The sequence below is a fragment of the Oryctolagus cuniculus genome, chromosome 11 (assembly GCF_051225735.1).
Source record: "Oryctolagus cuniculus isolate XC-2025 breed Fujian yellow rabbit chromosome 11, ASM5122573v1, whole genome shotgun sequence".
Taxonomy (NCBI): domain Eukaryota; kingdom Metazoa; phylum Chordata; class Mammalia; order Lagomorpha; family Leporidae; genus Oryctolagus; species Oryctolagus cuniculus.
The window spans coordinates 21275825-21298964 of NC_142877.1; the positions used below are offsets into that span (position 1 = coordinate 21275825).

Sequence of the window (23140 nt, forward strand, 5' to 3'; positions counted from 1 at the left end):
GAGTCCCGTGCCAGGCCTCGCAGCTCCTGTCTGGGGGTGTGTGTGGCAAATTGAACCTGCAGGCAGCTCTGGCACCAGAGGCTGGGGCTTTTCCTGGACACTGACTCAGGGCCCACGGCCGGCCCCTCCCAGGACCACGCGAGGCTTTCCACTGATTTGCACTGGGTTTTTCACAAGCCACTCTGAGGACCAGCAGTGTCTGCCCAGGCCACAGGCACCTGCAGAGTGACGTGGCTGGGCCCAGTGAGAACCCTAACACACCCATGGACATCCCAAGTGTCTCCAGTGACCAGCCATGGGCCGGACCCCTCCTGACACCTGTTCCCGCTCCCGCGGTCCCCTCCTCCAGGGGGCCAGCCTCACCCTCACCCGAGCCACCCCATTCCCTCCACAGCAGATGGCACACAGGCAGGGTCAACATGCACAGTTTATTGGCCTTTCCTCGCTGGTCAGGGAATGACAGATGGGGTCAAAGGTAAAGGCACACCCGATGTGTTACGACTGGCTGACACGCCAGGCTGGTCTGAACTGACAGGCCTCCTGTTTCGGAGCCTCAGGAAGCTTGTGCCCAGGACAGAAGCACTCGTTCAGCCAAATCCCTTCCACCTGCTGGAGCAGAACCAGGCGCTGCCCTGGCCCGGCCTGCTGCTGGCTCCCACACCAGGCATCTCTCTGCCCGGGCTGCCACAGCTGGTGGGATCACTAATGGTGCCAGGCCTTGGCGCCTCGACGTAAACACACAAGCGTGGCTGGCTCTGTCCACACAGACAGGCAAAGTGACTGATCAGCAGGAGGTCTGTAGCACAGACACTGGGAGAGGACTGTCGTCAGCATGAGATAATGACCCCAAACCACAAGCAGTGACCACAGGCAGCCGGGATGGGTAAGTAAGAAAACATAACCATGGGAGTCGACGCCACCTCTAACAACCTCCTAGGACAGTCTGCTTAAGGGTCTTTCAGGCCTTTTGACTCAACGTGGTCCCGAAGCACAGGGACCAGAAGTGGTGTCTGCCCAGGGCCCCGGGGACCATCGGGACTGTCCAGGCCTCTGTGCTTAGAGCGTGTCACGGCCACCTCAGCCCCTGAGCCCGGGACGGAGGTGGCTTCCCGGGAGAGCAGCTGGCCTGGTCCTAGCCTCCTGCTCTAGCGCTTCTTCTTGGTCTCCTTCTTGGGCCTCTTGCTTGCAGAAGGCACCACGGCCTTGGGCCTCCTCGACACCTCCACGTTCCTGGGCTCCGCGGGTTCCTGCGTGGTGAGAAAAGGAGACGGTGCTTAGAGGAAGAAGCCTGACACCAGCCACCTGAGCTCAAGCTGAGGCCTGCGCAGAAACACCAGGGACAGGGGCGGGCCCACACAGACGTGGGGCTGCCAGGGATCTCACGGGCCTGGCGGAACCGGGGCTCCATGACTTTCCAGCTGAGCAACCTGTGGGCTGCTCACTTCTCTTTCTCCACCTTGGTCCACTCACCTGTGAAATAGACGGGCTGAAGTGAGGAGGCAAAATCGCAAGCAAAGTGCCCAGGGGCTGGCGGCTGCGCCCAGCAGCTCGGGGGTCACTTGGGCCAGGGCCGGGGCAGAATGGGGGATGGGGAGCTGGCCGAGGCTCTCCTGCCGGCCGCCACGCTCCTCCTCCCAGACAGGCCACAGAAGGCCAGGGCTGGGGGAGAGGGCAGCTGGCAGGTGGGCAGGCACCACCTGTGTTCTGCGGAGCCTGGCAGAGCCAGCCTCAGGGTAGAACTCCGGCCTCTCTCTGTTTCATCGATTTCAACATTGTGATTTGTTCTTTGTAAAATTTGGTTGAAACCAAGGCTTTGCTGCTTTAACCAAAAAGGTTTCAAAGTCTCAGATCCAGCCCTGACCTTCACTGTGCTGATAAAGAAGGTAGAGTCCAGGGAGGGGACACGGCCTGTCCTGGCCCCTCAGGCTCATGTCACAGAAGGATCTGGAACAGACCAGTCCTGTCCTCCTCTGGGTGGTAACCCGCAGTGCGCTGCAGCCAGGAGGGACAGGCCACAACGTACTGAGGCCGACCACAGGGGTCCGAGCGGCCAGCAGTGCATGCACAGAAACTTGCTCTGGATGGAGCCCCTCTGCCGAGCTCAAAGCTGGGTGCCGCCTCCACTTTCAGTGGGGCCAGTTCAGCAGAGGTGGACACCCAGCTGCTGGCCCAGTGCTTCCCCCTCCACATCCCATGCTTTCTGGCACCTCCCAGACCTGCCCTCCATCAAGCTGTCAGAGACTGGGACTGGCATGTTGCACTGTCTTGGACCACGTGCAGCCCCACCCCCTCCCACAGGCAAAGCAGTCCCAGTGACCCTACCGCTCGCTTCCAGGCTCCCCACCATCCAGGGGGCACGCCAAGCCCCGTGGACCCAACCTCCTCTACGTCTCGACTTGACCCCTCTCTCTGGTATCCAGGTCCCCTGCTTCAGCTCTGCCGGCCTGCTGCCTCTGCCCCATCCCTAACGCACCGCCACAGGAATTCTGCTAAAGCACAGATGTGACCGCTGCACCCGTCTCAGACCTGCCACTGGCTCCCCCATCACCCTAAGTCTCATGTCCCACACCTGGGATGACACAGAGGAGGCCACCTCTCCAGCTACATCTGGGCTCTTCTCCATGCCCACTGGTCAGGCCCCAGGACCGCCCCTGGTCCCTTCAATCAAGAGGCACCTCCTCTTTCCCTGGCCTGGCACATCTGCTTCTGGTCCAGCTCCCTGTTAACGTATCCTGGGAGGCAGCAGATGATGGCTCCATTGCTCGGGCTCCTGCCACCAACAAAGCAGACCCAGGCTGAGTTCCTGCCTGTTGCGAGCACTTGGGGAGCAAACAGACAGAAGATATCTCTCAACCTCTGTCATTCTTTCAAGTATATAAAAAATAAACTTTTACACCCACGTGAAAGACCCAGAGTTCCAGGCTCCTGGCTTCAGCCGGGACCAGCCCCAGTCATTGTAGCCATCTGGGCAGTGAACCAGGGGACGGAAGATCCGTCACTCTGCCTTTCAAATAAATACTGAGTATTTTAAAAAGGAAGCTGAAGCCACTCTTTTTCTATGGCCCAGAGAACACAGGCAGATTTGAATCACAACATAAACTGCCTGAAGCATGGCCAAGTGCAGCTACCAATAACACCGGTCACCGTGGCAGTCGCTGACAGGCACTATTACAACCTGCCAGGCCCTGTGCTACCTGCTCTGGACCTGTCTTCTTTTAGCCTCACAAAGCATCACAAACAGCCTCATCTCAAAAACAAGGAACAGAGACTCCAAGAGCACATGTGATTTGCCTAAGGTCTCAGCTGGCCAGCAGCAGAGCCAAGAGTTGAACTTCACTCTTTCGATTTTTAAGTTATTTACTTAATTTGGAAGGCAGAGTGACAAAGAGAGAAGGAGCGACAGAACTATTCCATCCACTGGTTCACTCCTCAAATGCCTGTGACAACAACTAGGCCAGGATGAAGCCAGGAGCCAGGAACTCCATCCGGATCTTCCACATGGGTGGCAGGAACCCAAGGACTGCAGGCCATCACCACTGCCTTGCAGGCACATAGGCAGGAAGCTGGATTAGAATGGCGTAGCTGGGGCTAACCAGACACTCCAGTGCCTCAACCCGCTCTGCCACAACAGCGGCCTCAAGCCTCTAGATGGTCATGGCTCCAGATTCCGCCAGGTGTCCTGGGGACCTCTGGACTCCAGAGGCCTTGAATCTCAGTGAACTCTGAAATCTGCTCTCTGCTGAGCAGCCCCACAAACACAGGCTGACCCTGGAAAGACAAACAGCTTACTCTTGGTTCTGTCAGCCCTGGGTCACCAGGAGCCCCCTTGTTTGTGACTAACGCTCCCGCAGGAGTCAGGAAGGTGGGCTGTGCTCCAGAACCACGCTGGGTTTTTCACGGCCAAAAGCAGCTCACTGTGGGTGTGTGTACAGATCACAGCTGTCGAGTCATCTGAAGGCATTACCCGGCTCCTCCTCACTCCAGACCTCCTCTCCTCCCCGCCCGCCGGCACCTACCCAGTCACCTGAGCCAGAATTCTACCTCCTCCACGGCTTCAGGGCCCCACAGCTGCTCTTTCCTGCCCACTCCGCTCTCCGAGGAGCTCGGCTCCACCGGGCCCTCCAGACACCCTTCTCTGCCCCGGCTCCGACCACAGGCTCCTGCCTGCCCCCCGTCTCGCATCCCTCCAGACACCCTTCTCTGCCCCGGCTCCGACCACGGGCTCCTGCCTGCCCCCCGTCTCGCATCCCTCCGTTCTCAGCATCCTGCGTGCTGTTTTCAGTCCATTCTCCTGACACAATGACAGCCACAGTTCTGATCTCGTCTCTTTGCTGCTTTAAAAGCCCTGCTGGTTCTTCCCAGTATGAGTAAGTTGCGAGAGACTCGGGCAGCCCCAGGGCCATTCCACTTCAGCCTTGGCCCCAGCTCCACGCATGCCCTCCCCCTTCCCCAATACAGCCCGCTCGCTCTGTCACTCTGTCCCCACAGACTCTGCTGCCTTTCAAACTCCGTTTCAACACTCCGCACGACCCACTGGTGCCGCCTGTGGGTCCTAGGCCGAGCACAGTGGGGAGAGAACGAGCGTGCAGGCTCAGCAAGCAGATGTGTGCCACACAGGTGCTGCTGACCTCGGGTCCCTGAGCCTGGGCCACCCTGACGAAACAGCCACCACGAGCCACCTTTTACTGGCAGGGAAACTGAGGCAGAGACTGCGCAAATGGCCCAGGGCAGCCCAGCTGCCACCTTCCCGCAGGCTGCGGGGAAGCAAAGATGGCTGTCACCCATGAGAGCTGGATCCCAGGGTCCCAGCCACAGAGCCTGTGGCTCCACACTCTTAGCTGTGAGGGAGGACCCTGAACAGAAGGCTGACTTTTCGTTTCTCCTCTAGTTCTGCTGCTGGAACAAGCCGGGCAGACAGCTGCCCCCAGACCCCACAGCCACACCCCACACCTTTCAATCTGGGCACACTGCCCAGCCCCAGGGGCAAGTCGCAGCTTCCCCACCAGTCACTTGACAGAGTGAAGACCACCCTCGCGCAGGGGCTCCCCTGTGGAAATGGGCCCAGCTACAGCCGCCTCCCGGGCCTGAAGTCGCTGCTCTACATCACGTTCCAGTGACCGGCTCTGCTCCACCAAGCACCACAGGGCCTTGCAGCAGAGACGGCGTGCTGAGTCCTGTGACTTCGACCACACGGTCCCCGTGGACTCACTGTGTCGTCAGGGCCCCGGTGTCCTCCTACACGGACAGAAACCACTTTTCCTTGAGAAGGGTCTGGAGGGAGAAAGCCACCCTCACAAGACTGAGGCGGGGTCACCTGCCCCGCCGTGTCCCTCGTGCTTGTGGGTGGGGACAGAGAAAACCTCGCAGGGATGGAACCAGCACCGGCATTGAGAGACTTGAGGACCAGCTAAAATGGGGAGTGGGAGAGGCCAGCAAGGAGCCCAGGCCGCGCCTGGCAGGAGAGGAGAGCTGCGATTAGACAAGACAGCCCCAGAGCGCCTTCCAGACACGACCCAGCGCCACCCACAGGCCCTGCCCCGGCTGCTCAGCGGCTCCCTCTGTGTGCAGCTGTCGCCCGTCCCTGCGAGCAAGGACACACCCCAGACCAGGGGCTGTGGAGGGCAGGTTGCCACCATCACCCTGCCCCTACAGAGCCATCTTGCAGGAATGAGTCATTATGTGGAAAAACTACTGCCCAATCCCACCACAAGCCCCTCTCAAGCCTGACAATTACAGAGCAGGGGTGGGTGCTTGCCTAGCGGGTAAGACATGCACCCCCACACTGGAGCACCCAGGTCCAACTCCAGCTCCGCTCCTCATTCCAGCTTCCAGATGGTGCAGACCTCCCTCGGTGATGGCGCACGTAGTCGCGCTCCTGCCCCCAGCGTGGGAGACCTGGATTCCCGGTTCCCGCTTCAGCCTGGCACAGCCCTGGCCGTTGCAGACACTGGAGGAGTGAACCAGCTAATGGGAGCTTGCTAATTCTCTGCCTCTCAAGTAAAATACCACAAACCAGAGCGAACGGCAGGGCTGTCTGTGAGCTGAGCAGTGCTTGCCCGAGTTACTCCCTCGCTCACGGCAGCCCTCACTGGCAGCCAGCAGCTTGGTTTTACGTCAAGGCCCTGTGCCAAAACTCCCAATAGGGTCCTGCCCTTCCAGGCAGTGTCGCACTGTGCCACGGGCAGGCGGCATCCTCCTCGGGGCTCCAAACACCGCTGGGCTTTCTGGCTGACGGAGAAGCCTGTGTGGACATCCTGTGTGGAAAGCCACCCTCGCACCACTGACATTCTGCTAAGTTCTCCTCTACAGCCTCACAAGGCTGGCCATCTGCTGTCTCTGCCCAGCACTCCCTTCCTATGGGGGCCCTGCGCTTCCCCCATGCCATGGGATTCTGGGGGACTCTCAAGGTGGCCACAGGGGAGGGCAGCTCAATGCAGCCTGGCCGGGATGGCACCCACGCCCCCTCCCACCTCAAGCAGAGGCCTTCCGTGAGCTTGGGAAGGGGAGCACAGGTAGAGCAATGGCTGCTCCCCCTGCCAAGTCCTGAGTGAGGAGGATGCCACTGGGACCGCCGCAGCCTCCTCCCCTGCCAGACACACAGCAAGAGCCCAAGAAGGAAGCCAGCACCGCCGGGGAAGCCGGGAGCTGGACAGACAGGGCCCTGAAGCCCTTGAATCCAGCTCTACCTTGAAATTCCAGTTCCAAGGGCCAACACCATCCCCTCTGGGGAAGTCGCTGCAGCTGTTTCCAAACCTTCAACAGGAAATGCAACCAGCAATACAACACACAGGACAGCGAGTGGGAAGAAGGCACCTGCCTTCTAGGAGCTGGCAGCCGGCTGCCGAGATACGACAGAAACTCCGGAAGAGAGTACGGCAGTCAACAAGGAACTACCAGGACAGTGGAGGATTAGCTGCCAAGGGAACCTCTGCTGTCTGCTACGTGAGCTGTGGAACTGAAGGCCGTCCACCTGCTGGGGGTCACCAGGATCAGAGTTCTGTGCAGTCCCTGCTCCGATCTGGCAGGCTCCTGGGAAGCAGACTACCTCCCCAGAACACGCACCTGAGACACCAACATGGGCTCCGTGTACATTTTCAGAGCTTCGCAGACGCCTACACCTGTGCAGGAACCCCGGCGGGTGCAGAGGTCTCCTTGAAGGAGAGCAGTCTGAGGGGGGCGCAGTACTGGCACGCGGGACCCCGCCTCCTGTCTCTGTGGGGACTGGGTTCCCACGTGCACTCCCCTGGACCACTCGGTGGCTTTCGAGGGGCCACACTCTCCTGCCCACCGCTCTACCCTTCTCCTGGGAAAGCGAGAGGAGTGCAGCCTCCAGCTTTGCTGCCCAGTGCTCCGAGGCCTGTGGGAACAGAGCTTCCGCCACCCTGGACCTTCCTGCAGTCTCTCCCAGAACCTGACCCTCCTCACACACTGGCCTTGGCTGCCCCAGGCTGAGTCAGCTGCAGTTCCTTCCCTGGGGATTTTGGGACCAGGGCCAAGTAGGACAGCAGCTTCTCTCATGGGACGCTGCAGCTGAGAGCTACACACTCTGAGGCTGTCAGTGGCCACGGCTCCTCTTATCATGGGGACTGGGAGCAGTGAAGGGAGAGGGCCACGAGGAAGGGAAGGGCACGGAGAGGGGCAGGTAAGAGCGTCCCTGCTCCCACCCCTTCCAAGGGCCTGGCTGCACCCTGCTCGTGGGTTCCGGGACAGCACCCACACCCTCTCAGACTCTATGTTATGTGGAAACCACTGCAGGCAGGTTGGCCATGCCCCGCCTCAGGCCTTCCCTTGAAAGGTCTGTAAGTCGTCCTCCGGGTTTGAAGTAACAAGGCTGTGTTGATGAAACAGTCCTCAGGCCTCCTCCCCCACTCCTCCTGAGCTCTTCCGTCCCACTTGCAACCTCTTGTTGTTATTTCAAAGTGAACACATCTGAAGTGCACGTCTCCTGTGCCCCCTTGAAAGCGGCTTCTGGGAAAGTGCCCAGGAGCTGCATATTAAAATCACCTGGGCACGTTAACAAACTATGGGTCCAAGGCTTCAGAGAACCAGCGAATCAGAACCTGAGGGTACGCCCCAAGCCTTGCAAAGTCCCCAGCCAGTTCCACCGTGAAGCCAGGAGGCGGCCACGGACAGGCAACCGCACCCCCACTCCCTGGGCCCTGCCCCCAGCAAACACTCAGACCAAGTTTTCCCTCTAGAGCCTAGCAGGAGCCCCAGAACCCTTTTCACTCCAGCCGCCGCATCCCGGACGCGGCGCGCCTGTCATCCTGTGACAGAAAGCAGCGGTGTGCAAATCTGCTCTCACAGTTTAGAACCTGGCCTGCAAGAAAACGCTGGGCTACGTGAGGCCCGGCTCAATCAGACAGGCAAATATTTCTTTTCTCAGGCCTCAGTGTAACGAGGTGTCAATGAGAAACCTTCTCCTTTGGCTCGGAATTCTGGAGGCCTGGGTTCTGATGGCGTGAACCGGCTCTGGACCAGGAATGGGGCGAGAGAAGAGCAGGAGGCATTTGTGTGTGTGCCTTTCCTTTCCCTGATCACCCCCAAAAGAGCTTTCAGATCATCTGCGGAGTTCTGAAGTCATCAACTAGTGGCAAAAATCAGCTCACTGCAACAACAGGAAAGACATTCTTTTGCTTTTCAAAGGCTTTCCCATCAGCTGGAGCCAAAAATACTATCTTCTGACCCAAAAAACCACTGGTAAACCTTGTTTCTATGGTCCTGCCCCAAGCAAAAGGGCAAGAGAGCATGACTGCTCCCAGGTCCATCGCCTCTGCCCCATCGCCGCCTCCTGCCACCTGCTCTCCCAGGTTCCTCCCTACGGTCCTCAGGCTGGCGGCCCCCACTCCCCACAGGCTCCCTCCCTCCCTAGCATCTCCTTGTCCCCAAATTAAAGCCCGTTCCTTGCCCACCCGCACCCCCCAAATTCCAAATTCCAGGCCTCCATGCAGCACGCTGTGGGCACTCCTTTCCACTTAGTTCAGAGCGGGGGGCGTGAGGGAAAGCTGCCCCCCAGGAGGAAGCTGGCGGCTGGAACCCAGTGTAACTAGGGCCTTGGCTGCCCTGGTATCGCCCCACAAATTACATCAACACTGTATCTGTTGCTACTGAGTCACTGGAATGCTTAAAAAAGAAAGGCAGAACAGTGAGCTTCAGTTACGAAGACAATTCACTTGCAAGAGCCCCATTCCCTCAACTGCAAGATGAATTAAAATGAGATGGGATGTATGATATTTATATTTTAAAAGATGAGGCTGTTATCCCGAACTAACCTCTCAGTGCGGGGGGGGGGGGGGGCGGCAGGGCAGCACATTTTTGAGCCCTTTTTGTCAAGTGCCTGCCCCAGATAATCTGTGCCACAAGAACTTCGTGGAGAACAGCGAAGGCCGCCTTTTCTCAGGCTCGCTGCTCTGACCCAGGCCTCGGAGAGTCAAGAACACAAGAGGTGAGCAGTTTCCCAGGGCTCCACGCGGCCACACACCTCTGACCACATCTCAGCCGATACAACCGCCACATTCATCACCACCTTCCCTTGGGACGCTTAGCGGACTTCAGCAGCGGCCAGCGACAATGGAAGTGTTTGTTATTTATAACTCCCAATAGCAGGCACGTCTGTGAGGCGAGCGTCCTTGAGCACAGAGGGTACGTTTTTAAAGTGTGATACAACCATGGGTGGAAGAACTCCAATCGAGACCGCCTTCTCACAATACCAGAATAAGTGACGAGCAGAATGCCCCGCAGCAGGCGCCTGGCCATGCTCACTGAGGTTCCCGCTCCCCCCTGAGGAGCCCTTGCCAGCTGCTCCTCCTCCCGTCCTGTCCCCTGAACCCTGCAGAGCCTCAGGCCCTACCCTCTGCCCTCTTCTCACCTGGCCCCGTTCTCTCCCTACCGTGGGTTCAGTGACCTCTGACTCACTCCGAATGCTGCCCATCACTCCACCCAGCTTCTCCACCTGCTGCAGACCTATCAAGCCACCTGCTTCCTTTTTTTAAAATTTTGTTTTTTTCCTTTTATTGGAAAGGCTGAGTGATACACAGCAAGAATCAGAGAGATCTTCCTGGTTCACTTCCCAAATGGCTACAACAGCCAGGATCAGGCTAGGCTGAAGCCAGGAACTAGGAACGCCATTCGCATATCCCATCCCATGTAGGTGGCAGGGACCCAAGTATGTCACCCATCTCCTGTTGCTTCCTAGTCGCATTAGCAGGAAGATGGATCAGAAATGCCCTCTCCCCTCAACTGCTTACTTGCTAGAAGCATGCAGCCATTAGACACCTGTTTAAAACTGAACTTGGGGGCAGGCGTCATAGCATACAGGGTTAAGCCGCCATCTAGGAAGCCTGCATATCATATGGGAATGCCTTGGATGGAGTCGCACCTCCACTTCCAATCCAGTTTATTGCTGATGCACACCCTGGGAGGCAGCAAATGCTGGCTCAAGTACCTGGGTCCCTGCCATTCACTTGAGAGACCCAGATGGAGCTCCTGGATCCCAGCTTAAGCATGGTTCAGCTTCAGCTATTGTGGCCATTTGGGGAGTGAACCAGAGGATGGGAGGTATCTCTGTCACTCTGCCTTTCAAATAAGTAAAATAAACTTTAAAAAAATAAATACAACTGAACTCACTACAGGTGTTCGGCACAGCTTGAAATGCTTGCAACCCATATCTTAGTGCCTGGGTTTGAGTCCTGGCTCTACTTCCAAATCCAGCTTCCTACTAATGAGCACCCTGGCAGGCAGCAAGGGATAGCTCCAGCACTTGGCTCTCTGCCACCCACATGGCAAACCCAGACTGAGTTCCGGGCTGCTGGTTTTGGCCTCTCTCTCTCTCTCTCTGTCTCTCTTTCAAATACATAAAACTGAACTTGGCATGTTTCTTCTTCAGCCTAACCCTATGCTTGCTCCTTTTCCAAGTGCCCCACTGCCATCTGTCAATCCCCATCATCTTCCTGGCTACACCAACTCCAGGTCATTGTGATCGTTAAGACTTGGATCTCCAGAATATACTGTATATCGTTAAGAAAAGAAAGGTGTAATTCTGTTTAGCAGTATTCTGCCTCTTATGCATCAAAGGGGGCTAGGAATACAAATGTATACACAGCATACATATACACACGTGTTTATGTTTTCAAAAAGAAACAAACCGGTGCTGTGAAGACGCTGCCTGCAGTGCCGGCATCCCATATGGGCGCCAGTTCGCGTCCCACATGCTCAGAAAAAGTTCCTGGCCTCTGGCTTCAGCCTGGCACAGCCCCAACCATTGTAGCCATTTGGGGAGTGAGTCAGTAGATCTCTTTCTCTTTCTCTTTCTCTTTCTCTTTCTCTTTCTCTTTCTCTTTCTCTTTCTCTCTCTCTCTCTCTCTCTCTCTCTCTCCCTCTCTCTCTCTGTTACAATAATTGGGAAACAAGCTTTCAAACATAAGATAAAAAGATAAAAGGTATCAGTATAAAATCAAATAAATCGGGTGGCTTGTGGCATAAGCCACCATAAGGATGCCAGCTCAAGTCCCGGCTGCTCCACTTCCCATCCAGCTCCCTGCTAATGCTCCTGGGAAGGCAGCAGAAGACGGCCCAAGTATCTGGGCCCCTGCACCCACATGGGGGACCCAGATGAAGCTCCTGGCTTCAGCCTGTCCCAGCCCTGACCACTGCAGCCATTTGGGAAGTGAACCAGCAGATAAAAGATTTCTGTCTCTCCTCTCTCTCTGTAACTCTGCCCTTCAAATAAAATAAATAAATCTTTTTAAAAAATAAGTAAAAACATTATAATCTTAAATTTGAAATACCAAAACAAACTCACAACTTTTCTTTTTATTTGAAATGCAGAGTAACAGAGGGAGGGATTGAGAGAGAGCAAGGGATCTTTTATTCACTAGTGCTGGCAGTGTGCACTCCCCCAAATGACCACAACAGTGGGGGCGGTGCCAGGCCAGAGCCAGGAGCCTGGAACTCCACTCGGGTCTTGTGTGTGGATGGCAGGGGCCCGAACACTTGGGTCATCTTCCACTGTCTTCCCAAGTGGGTCAGCTGGGAGCTGGTCAGAAGCAGAACAGCCAGGACTCTAACAGGTGCTCTCATACGGGATGCTGGCATCACTAGCTGCAGCTTAACCCACTGCACCACAACTCTGGCCCCACAACTTTTTTTTTCTTTTCTTTTCCAGATGTATTTATTTGAAAGGCAGAGTTATAGAGAGGCAGAGGGAGAGAGATCGTCCATCTTCCACAACAGCTGGAGTTAGGCTGATCCAAAGCTGGGAGCCAGGTGCTTCTTCTGGGTCTCCCATGTGGGTGCAGAGGCCCATGTGGGAGCAGACCATCTTCTACTGCTTTCTCAGGCCATAGCAAAGAGCTGGATCAGAAGTGGAGCACCCAGGTCTCTAACCAGTGCCCACATGGGATGCTGGCACTGTGGGCGGCAGCTTTACCCGGTACACCACAGCACTTATCCCACTTTTTCTTTCCTTAAAAAAATATGTAGGAGAGGGTACTGTGGCACAGCAGATTAAGCTACCACTTACGATGCCAGTACTCCATAAAAGACTGCCAAGAGCTGGTTTGAGTCCCACTGCTCCACTTCTGATTTATCTCCCTGCTAATAAGCCTGGGAAGGCAACAGAAGATGGCCCCACCGCCCGCACCCTTGCCACCCATGTAGGAGAAAAGGAAGAAGTTCTTGGCTCCTGGCTTTGGCCTGGCCCAGCTCCAGCCAGTGTGGCCATTTGGGGAGCAAACCAATAGATGAAAGATCTCTTTCTGTTACTCTGCCTTTCAAATAAATAAGTAAATCTTAAAAACAAAAAACAAAAACAAGACCACAACACTGTCTCCCCTGGGCAGCAGGGAGAAGACAGCACTGCCCCTGCCTAGGTGAGATCAGGTGCTGTGCTTGGTGTCCACCCTCACTGCACCCTGCACTTCTGAGGGATAATTCTGAATGTACTGACATCTGCCCCCCCTCAAGGTCTAGAAACCCCTTGAAGGTGAATACTCCATCCTTCGGCAGTTCCAACATGTGGCAATCGATCCAGGCACCAGTAAAGTATCAGTCGCACAGTTCAGTCCACCAGGTGAGACTTCAGGGCCCAGGAAATCACAGAAGCCCAGCCCGGGCCCTGCAGATCTCGGCTGCGGCAGAATCTATTTTCACACCCAGAACCCAGCTGGGCATTCACAGGAGCAAAGGGCCACAGAAGGACTCACCGCCTCTGAGGACTTGGGAATGGGTACAATGATGGCCAGCACACAGATGAGCTGGAAGATGGCCCCCAGGAAGAGTCCGTACCGCAGCAGGTTCTCCAGGAAAGTGGGCTCAGGCACTTCAGGAGGTGAGAAGTCAAGGTCAGAGGCCATGGTCCAAGCAGCTTGCCCCTTGAGGTCTTCTCTGACTCACCAGTCTCCACTGCCAACTTCTAAATGCAAAGGGTAAATGTCATATTTCTACAACCGACTTAAATCATCTTGTTCATACAAATGCACCCAGGGCCAGGCAGCCACGTGGAACGTTAACAGTTCTTCCACCTAAGGAGAGGATACACAGATAGCCACTGAACCATTCTTTCAACTTTTTCTATGCTTTAAATTTTCCAAATATAAAGACAAAAGGTAAATGCAAAAGGAAATACTTCAACAAAAATCTCAAAACTATATACATTTACTGAAGGCCTATTGTATTCCACGTTTGATTTATTTACTTATCTAGTCATTCTTTCAGCAAATTATTAAACGTCAAGCACTGAAGAGTAAGCAAAACAGACAAATCTTTGCATTCTTGGGGACTACATGCACAGAACAGACAGACAATGAATACACCAAAACGTGCCAGGCAGTGATACTGTTTAGGAAAAAAAATCTTAAGTAGCAGAGCCAGCGTTGTGGCGCAGCAGGTTAAACCACTGCCTATGATACTTCCCATATAAGCTGCTCCAATTCTGATCCAGCTCCCTGCTACTGGCCTGGGAAAGCAGCAGAAGATGGCCCAAGTCCTTGGGCCCCTGCACCCATATGGGAGACCCTGATAAAACTCCTGGCTTCAGTATGGTCCAGCCCTAGCAATGAACCAGCAGATAGATGACCTTTCTCTCTGCCTCTGCCTCTCTATAACTCTGCTTTCAAATAAATAAATAAATCCTTTAAAAAAAAAAAAAAAGCCATGTGGTGGTAGGGTGCAGGCACTGTGGCATAGTGGGTTAAGCTGCTGCTTGTGATGCCGACATCCCATGTCAGCATGCCAATCTTGTCCTGGCTACTCTGCTTCTGATACAGCTCCCTGCTAATGTACCTGGGAAGACAGCAGAAGATGACCCAAGTTCTTGGGCCCCTGCAACCCATGTGGGAGACCAGCATGAAGTTCCTGGCTTCAGCCTGGCCCAAACCTGGCTGTTGCAGCCACTTGGGGAATGAAAGGGCAAATGGAGGATCTGTTTCTCTCACTCTTTCAAATAAATAAATCTTTAAAAAAAAAAAAAAAAAGAAGAAGAAGAAGAAAATATAGGAGATACCTCTACGACATTGGACTTGGCAATGATTTTTTGGCTATGATATCAAAAGTACAAAAACAACAAAAATAAATTGGACTTCACATCAAAATTAAAAACTTTTGTATACACATACACCAGCATATTATCCAAGAGAGTGAAGACAACCTAGAGAATGGAAGCAGGTATTTATAAATTATATATCTGCTAAGGGTCAAGTATTCAAAATATATAAAGAACTTCTATAATGTAATAATGCAAAAAATTGAAAAATGGGTAGAGAAGTTGAATAGGTACTTCTCAAAAAAATATCCACAAATGGACAATAAGCACATGAAAAAACGCTCATGACCACTGGTCTGAGGCAATGCATCTGAAAACCACACAGACATCACCTCACGCCTATTAGGACGATCATTACTGAAAACAACAAAGGAAAATAACAAGTGGTGGTGAGGACACGGAGAAATTAGAACTTCTATGCCCTGCTAGCGCAAATGTGAAATGATGCAACTTGTGGGAAAGTCTGATGACCCCTCAAAAAGTTAAAAACAGAATTATCCTAAGCTCTAGCCATTCTGCTCCTACCTAGGAAAGCAAGGACTCAGAAACCATTGTGCACAGCACCAGTTTTCATCACAGTCAAAAGACAGAGCCAAGAGTCCAGCAGATGAATGGATGAACAAAATGTGGTGCGTACACACATATACATGAGATTACCACTCAGCTTCTGAAGGAAGGAAATTCTGATACACGCCACAACATGGCTGAATGCGGACACCTTATGGAATGTGAATAAATGTAAGTGAAGCCAGACATATGAGCACAAATACTGTGTGGTGCCACTTATGTGAGTCATCTAAAAGAGGTAAACTTACAGAAGTAGGACAGAGGGGCAGCTGTGGCCCAGCAGATTAAACCCCACTTGGGATACCCATGTCCTGTATCAGAGTGCCCGGCTTGGAGGCCTGCCTCCACTTCCCATCCAGCTTCTGCTGATGTGTCTGGGAGGCAGCAGATGATGGTAACGTAAGAGCTCCTGCCACCCACAAAGGAGACCCGGATGGAGCTCCTGGCTCCGGCCTGCCTGCTGTGTACATCTGGGGAGCCAAACAATGGACGGAAGATCTCCCTCTCTCTATCACCTTGCCTTTCAAAGAAATAAAACTCAAAGTAAAAAAGCCAAAAAAAAAAAAAGTTAACAGGGCCTAAGGGGGAGGAGAGCTGGGAGTTATTTTTTAATGATATAGAGTTTAATTTAGGAATCTAAAGAAGTCTGGAACTGGACAGTGCTGATGGCTCATAAGTAACACTATTTTACACTAAAAAATGGCTACAACGGTCAATCTTATGTTATATACTTTTAACACAATAAAATAATTTCACTGTTTCTTCTCATTTTTTTTTTCTTTTTTTCTTATGATTTCACTGGCTCATTTCCCAAAAAGCCTCAATGGCCAAGCTAGTCCACACCAAAGCCAGGAGCATGGAACTCTAGCCAGGTCTCCCACATGGGTGCAGGGGCCCAAGCACTTGGGTCATCTGCTGTTTCCCCAGGCACAAAGAAGAGAACTGGATGGGAAGTAGACACAGGACTCAAACGGGTGCTCAGTTATGGAAGGCCAGCCTCATGGGCAGCAGCTTAGCCCACTGTGCCACAATACAGGCCCCTCTTTTCGCTTTATTATTATTTTCTAAAGACTTTTTATTTATTTGAAAGGCAGAATTAGAGAAAAGCCAAACAGAGATCTTCCAACCATTGATTCACTCCCCAAATGGCTGGAATGATCAGGGCTGGGCAGGCCAAAGCCAGGAGCCAGATGCGTGCAGGGGCCCAATGACTTGGGCCATCTTCCGTTACTTTCCCAGGTGCATTAGCAGGGAGCTGGATCAGAAATGAAGCAGGCAGGACTCAAACAAGCACCCATAAGGGATGCTGGCGCTGCAGGCTGTGGCCCTAACTGCTGCACCACAGCACCAGCCCCATCGTTTTGCTTTTTAGGTGTGGCTATCAGAATCTTCAGAATCACACACCTGGCCTGGAGTGCACATCTGGGGGCCGGCTGGCAGGAGAGGCCATCCTGAAGACTTCCTCTACCTCAGCTCTGTGGCTTCACACAGAGCTTGGCAACATGTTCCCAAACGTGACATGCCCAAATAAACACAGGCTTCCAAGGAAACAGAGAGGGACTTCCACAATGTGTGCTGTTTCCTTTTCAACCTGGGCCAGCAGGATGGCCACGCTTCGCTTTATTGTAACTGTCTACTTTGCAAACGCTCTGCAAAGCCTGAAGCCCAGATCTCTCAGAATTTTCAGAGCTGGCAGATCCTCATCCTCCCAGGATGGAGTTGACTTCTGGAAAGAAGCCAACACCATCTGGCTCCAAGCGTGGTGAATCAGGTGGGGCAGCCAGTTCAGGAATGCCATTTTTGGTCAAATACAAGGTACGACTCCAGGCGGACTGTTTGGAGTGGCTCATAAACTGGCCCTGGAGTGAATTCCAAGGCAGCTGTAGGAACATGCTCAGGGGAGCAATGCACGCACCGCACAGGGCAACCCCTGTGCGTACCAAGAGGGATGAAAGTGTCTCATTTCTTTAGCTACACCTCATCAAGTCAAGTGTCCTTGGCCCCAGGCTTTATGCTTAAGACTGTAACAAGCCTACTGGGCTTATCATACTCAGATGCACTCATGCTGCCAACAGCAATACCTAGAATACTTAGTGCTACAAGAGAAAGTCAGGGCCAGGAGGCAGGAAGCAGCGAGCACAGAGCCGACTACCACCACTCAGCTGCACTCCGGGCTAATCTCTTGACCCCTCGCGCACTGCATGTTCTCAGCAGCCAAGCAACAACAATATCTATTCAAAGCTATAACACACTCAAGTTTTTTCTTTTAATGGCAATTAGGCAATATATAACACCAGTCATAAAAGCAATTATATCCTTTGATTGAATCAGTTACTTCCTAGAATTTATAGTAAGGAAACAATCCAAAAGAAAAAGCGTCTGGGTACAAAGAAGTTCATGGCAGTGCTATTCATAATATTGGAAAAACAGGAAGCAACTACAGTGTCCAACAATAAGCAAGCAGTTAACCCTGCAACAGTACGTACGCCACAGTAGAATCCCCTTCACTAAATGGCAATGTAATCGGTACACCTACGTTGTGCTATCAGGTCAGCAGCAAGCTTTTGCAAAATTATATTAATTTTAAAAAGTAAACAGCCATATAAATACTGTGATTACAACCATGTATAAACTGATTTCATTGGCTAATAGTTAAAAGAGGCCATAAGAAAATATCAGTAGCCGGCGCCACAGCTCACTTGGCTAATCCTCTGCCTGCGGCGCTGGCACACCAGGTTCTAGTCCCGGTTGGGGCGCCAGATTCTGTTCCAATTGCTCCTCTTCCAGTCCAGCTCTCTGCTGTGGCCCGGGAAGGCAGTGGAGGATGTCCCAAGTGCTTGGGCCCTGCACCCACATGGGAGACCAGAAGGAAGCACCTGGCTCCTGGCTTCAGATCAGCGCAGCTCTGGCTGTTACAGCCAATTGGGGAGCGAGCCAGCAGATGGAAGACCTCTCTCTCTCTCTCTCTCTCTCTCTCTCTCTCTGCCTCTCCTCTCTCTGTGTAACTCTTTCAAATAAATAAATAAAATCTTTTAAAAAAAAAATCAGTAGGGGCAGGCATTCTAGTGCAACTGGTAAATGTTGTCATCCCATGAGGTCGCCAGTTCATGTCCCAGCTGCTCTACTTCCAATCCAGTTCCCTTATAATGGCCTGGGAAAAGCAGTGGAAGATGGCCCAAGTGCCTGGGGCCACGACACCCACATGGGAGACCGGGATGAAGCTCCTGGCTCCGTGCTTCAGCCTGGCCCAGCCCAAGCCATTGCAGCCATCTGGGAAGGGAACCAGTGGATGGAAGATCTCTCTTTGTGTCTCCCTCTCTCTCTCTCTCTCTCTGTAATTCTGCCTTTCAAATGAATAAATAAATCTTTATTTTAAAAAAAGATTTATTTTATTTATTATTCAGAGTTACAGAGAGACAGGGAGAGAGAGAGATCTTCTATCCTCTGGTTCCCTCCCCACATGGCTGCAATGGCCAAGGCTGGGTCAGGCCGAAGCCAGAAGCCCAGAGATTCTTCTGGGTCTCCCACGTGGGTGCAGGGGCCCAAGCACTTGGGCCATCTTCCATTGCTTTCCCAGGCGCATTAGCAGGAAATTGGAACAGAAGTGGAACAGCCAGGACTCCAACCGGCACCCATACGAGATGCCAATGCCACAAGCGGTAGCTTTACCCTCTACTATACAGTGCTAGCTCCAAAATAAATTTTTTAAAATATTTATTTACTTATTTGAAAGGCAGGGTTACAGAGAGGCAGAGGCGAAAAGTCTTCCATCTTCTGGTTCACTCCCCAAATGGTTGCAATGGCCAGAGCCAGGCTGATCCAAAGCCAGGAGCCAGGAGCTTCTTCCAGGTCTCCTATGCGGGTACAGGGGCCCAAGGACTTGGGTCATCTTCCACTGCTTTCCCAGGACATAGCAGGAAGCTGGATTAGAAATGGAGCAGCCAAATCCTCCGCCTAGCGGCGCCAGCACACAGGGTTCTAGTCCCGGTTGGGGCGCCAGATTCTGTCCCTGTTGCCCCTCTTCCAGGCCAGCTCTCTGCTGTGGCCAGGGAGTGCAGTGGAGGATGGCCCAGGTGCTTGGGCCCTGCACCCCATGGGAGACCAGGAAAAGCACCTGGCTCCTGGCTCCTGCCATCGGATCAGCGCGGTGCGCCGGCCGCAGCGCGCCGGCTGCGGCGGCCATTGGAGGGTGAACAATGGCAAAGGAAGACCTTTCTCTCTGTCTCTCTCTCTCACTGTCCACTCTGCCTGTCAAAAAAAAAAAAAAAAAAAAAAAAAGAAAAGAAAAGAAAAGAAAAGAAAAGAAAAAAGAAATGGAGCAGCCAGGACTTGAACCAGCTCCCATATGGGATGCTGGCACTGCAGGCTCGGCTTTACCCACCACGCCACAGCACTGGCTCTCCCAAAATAAATATTAAAAGAAGAAGAAGAAAATATCAACAGCTTGTTCGACCGGTGCCTATGGCGCCGTTATCTCATACAGGCACGGATTCAAGTCCCAGCTGCTCCACTTCTGATCCAGTCAGGGAAAGCAACAGGGAATGGCCCAAGTCCTTGGGCCCCTGCACCCACGTGGGAGACCTGGAAGAAGCTCCTGGCTCCTGGCTTCAGTTTGGCCCAGCTCCAGCCATTATGGCCATTTGAGATCTCTCTCTCTCTCTCTCTCTCTCTCTCTCTCTCTGCCTTTCCTTCTCTGTAACTCTGAAATTCAAATATACTTATTCACATTTCTTGTAACCAAGTGCGTGAGCCCCTGTACCTGCATAGGATCAGCCCAGCTCCAGCCGTTGAGGCCATCTGGGGAATGAGCCAGTGGATGGAAGACCTACCTCCCTACCTCTCTCTCTCTGCCTCTGCATAACTCTTTCAAATAAATAAATAAATCTTTAAAAACAAAACAAACAAAAAAAAACCCACCACACTGCAGCTAACAGTAACTTAACAATACTGGTTTGTTCATTGTGATAAACGTACCACACCAATGTAAAGTGTTAATAACAAGGGAACCCAGGTGTGGGGTAAGAGAATTCACTGCAGTATCTTCACAATCACTTTTTTTAAAAAGATTTATTTATTTATTTGAAAGTCAGAGTTACACAGAGAGAAGGAGAGGCAGAGAGGTCTTCTATCCGCTGGTTCACTCCCCAGATGGCCGCAACGGCCAGAGCTGCACCGATCCCAAGCCAGGAGCCAGGAGCTTTTTCATGGTCTCCCAGGCAGATGCAGGGGCCCAAGCATTCAGGCTACCTTCTACTGCTTTCCCAGGCCATAGAAGAGAGCTGGATTGGAAATGGAGCAGCTGGGTCTTGAACTGACGCCCATACGGGATGCCGGCACTGCAGGCAGCAGCTTTACCCACTATGCCACAACGCCAGCCCCTAAAGTCTAATGTAGAGGCAGGCATTCGGCCTTGCGGTTAACATATCCACATCCCATATCAGAATACGTGGGTTTGATGCCCAGCTCCAGCTTCTGACTCCAAGGCCATCTCCCAGGAGTGACACGTGAACGCCACCACGTGGGACTCCAGGATCGTGTTCCCAGCTCCTGGTTTCAGCCCTGGTTAGCTGCATGCATTCGGGGAGTGAACCAGAAGACCCAGCCTCTCCAGGAACTGGTAATATTTTTCAGTCCAAACCTTTCCTCCATCTGTGTAGCTGTCTGTCACTTGCATAAATGGTTTGGTGCCACTCGTTGCAGGGGGTCCTCGCTGAAGTCTTTGGACAGGCTCGGCGCTTTCTGGTTGAACCCAAAAGCTGAATGCCGTTTCCACTTAACTAAGCACGTGGCACTCACTGTGCGGTAACTTTTGGGATTTAAGGGGCGGCAGTGCAACTGGCACCAGTCTCCTTTTCCTTCGTCACACTCTCCCAGACAAAACATTCGTTCTTACCGTAGATCTTAGCAACCTCGGCATTCGGCTTTTCTCCTTTCCTGATGAAGTTGAGAACCCTCACCTTTCCACTTACAGGAAGCACTTTTCGGCTCCCTTTTGGCACATGGGTTGCTAGCATCGCTGCTCCTGCGCTTGGGGCCATTACTAAGTAAACTACGGGTCAGCTGCGACACGGGGACAGGTGCTCTGATAACCAAGCAGCCCGCTGATCTCGCTGGAAACGGGGACGCTGAACGTCCCGCGCAGGACTGCAGGAGGCTTCCTCACTCTACTTAGAACGGTGCTCAGTGTACGACTCACTATTCTGGAACAGCCCATGCAAGGCTGTGCTGGCGCTGTGGACCGTAACACCGCGGATGAGGGGGAGGACTACCGTATTCACTGCTTAAAGAGGACACTTCCACCCCACGCACGCACGGTCCACCCACGGAGGGCTTCACGGTCACCATCTCCGTTAGTGCTCACATCGAGCCCCCGTGCCTGCTCGAGGGAGGAGGCCCAGACGAAATGTCATCCGGCCACGGTTACACAGCGACTCGGGCCCCGCTCAGGGTTCGAACCCCGGCCAGCCTGACCTGGGGCTCAGGCTCCTCCTATCGCTCCACCCGTGCGAGGAAAGTCCGGGACACGGCCGAGAGGAGCGCAGGCTTCCGGCCCGGGCTCTGCATTAAGGGGCTGAGCTTCCCTGGAACTCAAATTCCCCTCTGCAAGTAACTTTCCACCACGCGCCGCCGGAAGTGAATCCCGCTGCCCGCCGAGCGACGCCCAGCACGGCTGAGCAGCACCGCCAGGATCTGCAGGCCGCCGCGCCCGAGTCCTCCCCGGCTCCAGGTTCCGCCGCACCCCCAACCCCGCCCCGGCCGCAAAGAACCTGTCCCTCAGCCGCCCTGCGGCACTCACCTCCAGCGCCACCGAGCAGCTACCCCGGAAGCAGTTTCCCCAAGACCCGCCCCTAGCCCCGGAAGTGACGCGCCCTGAGGCTCGAGGCGCTCAGCTCCACCCCCGTCGGTTGGTGTGAGGCGTGCATGGCTGCTAAGCATTTAGAGAGCATGTGTAATTCTCCAGGCCCTGCGACCAGTTGAGCACGTTTATAGAAGCCGTAATTCTACGCCTGGCCCTGGCGTGGGAGCCTACAATGGCAGAGGGAAGACAAACGATACATCTTCTTGAGACAGAAACAAATCGTTATCTGCCTCGGGGGAGACCTGTGGGCGGGGGGACAGACGAGAACAATTTGGTGAACACGCCTCGGGACAAGCGGAAGGCGAAGGAACAGTTCTGTGGCAGGCGGTCGGGTCAGGACTGGGCTGAATCATAAGGGGATGAGTAACACAGGGGTTACAATGAAGAGGGGTGATCAGGGACGGCCTCTCGGAGGAGGAGGAAGAAGCATTTGCGGTGTGAAATGAAGAATGAAAAGGAATTGAGCAGGCAAGGAGAGAAGGGAAAGGGCTTGGTGGGGCGGAAAGGCTGGGTTGTGGGCAAGTGTTTGCAGCGTAGGAATAGCTGGGGGTGGGGAGAGGGCAGTGGCCCTAGCTGCTAGTTGAGACACTTGGGGGACTGGCGCTGTGGTATAGCAGGTAAAGCCGCCACCTGCAGTGCCTGCATCCCATATGGGTGCCAGTTCGAGTCCCAGCTGCTGCACTTCTGATCCAGCTCTCTGCTACAGCCTGGGAAAGCAGGGGAAGGTGGCCAAGTCCTCCATGTGGAGGCCTGAAAGAAGCTCCTGGCTTTGGATTGGCCCAGCTCTGGCAGTTGCGGCTATTTGGGGAGTGAACCAGTGGATGGAAGACCTCTCTCTCTCTCTCTCTCTCTCTGCCTCTGCCTCTGCCTCTCTGTAACTCTGCCTTTCAAATAAATAAATAAATCTTTTAAAAAAGAATGGATGAGGGAAACGGCCACTGCCTGCGTCGCTGGCATCCTGTATGGTACCAGTTTGGGTCCCAGCTGCTCCACTCCCAATCCCGCTCCCTGCTGACGTCCTGGGGAAAGAAGCGCAGGAGACCCAGATGACACTCCTGCTTCCTGGATTTGATCTGGCCCAGCCCTGGCCATTGTGACCCTTTGGGGAGTGAACCAGTGGATAGAAGATCCTCCCTATCTGTCCCTCCCTCTCTGTGGTGTGGGGAGCAACTCGG

The 23140-nt window shown here is 53.7% G+C and overlaps 1 protein-coding gene across 5 annotated transcripts; it reads right to left on the bottom strand.

The window, feature by feature from the left end:
- Positions 1–409: 409 nt before the first annotated feature.
- Positions 410–22018, bottom strand: MANBAL (mannosidase beta like). 5 transcript variants are annotated; one of them, XM_008256014.4, is made up of 3 exons: positions 21903–22018; positions 13203–13411; positions 410–1247 (listed from the first exon to the last, which is right to left on the bottom strand). In XM_008256014.4, exons 2-3 carry the CDS (start codon positions 13350–13352, stop codon positions 1146–1148), a joined length of 252 nt encoding a protein of 83 aa, XP_008254236.1. In that variant the 5' UTR covers positions 13353–13411; positions 21903–22018; the 3' UTR covers positions 410–1145. The 5 variants fall into 5 exon arrangements, with proteins under 5 accessions (XP_008254236.1, XP_089163258.1, XP_089163259.1 ...); XM_089307132.1 differs by having other exon boundaries at positions 13203–13408; positions 21903–21983; XM_089307133.1 differs by having other exon boundaries at positions 13203–13520; positions 21903–21959.
- Positions 22019–23140: the final 1122 nt, after the last annotated feature.

Excerpts from the sequence above, each read along its gene's own strand:
- MANBAL (XM_008256014.4), bottom strand. The coding sequence starts at position 13,352 with ATGGCCTCTGACCTTGACTTCTCACCTCCTGAAGTGCCTGAGCCCACT. Across the intron at positions 1,248-13,202 it reads TTCCCAAGTCCTCAGAGGCG|GAACCCGCGGAGCCCAGGAA; the intron begins GTGAGTCCTTCT and ends CTCACCACGCAG.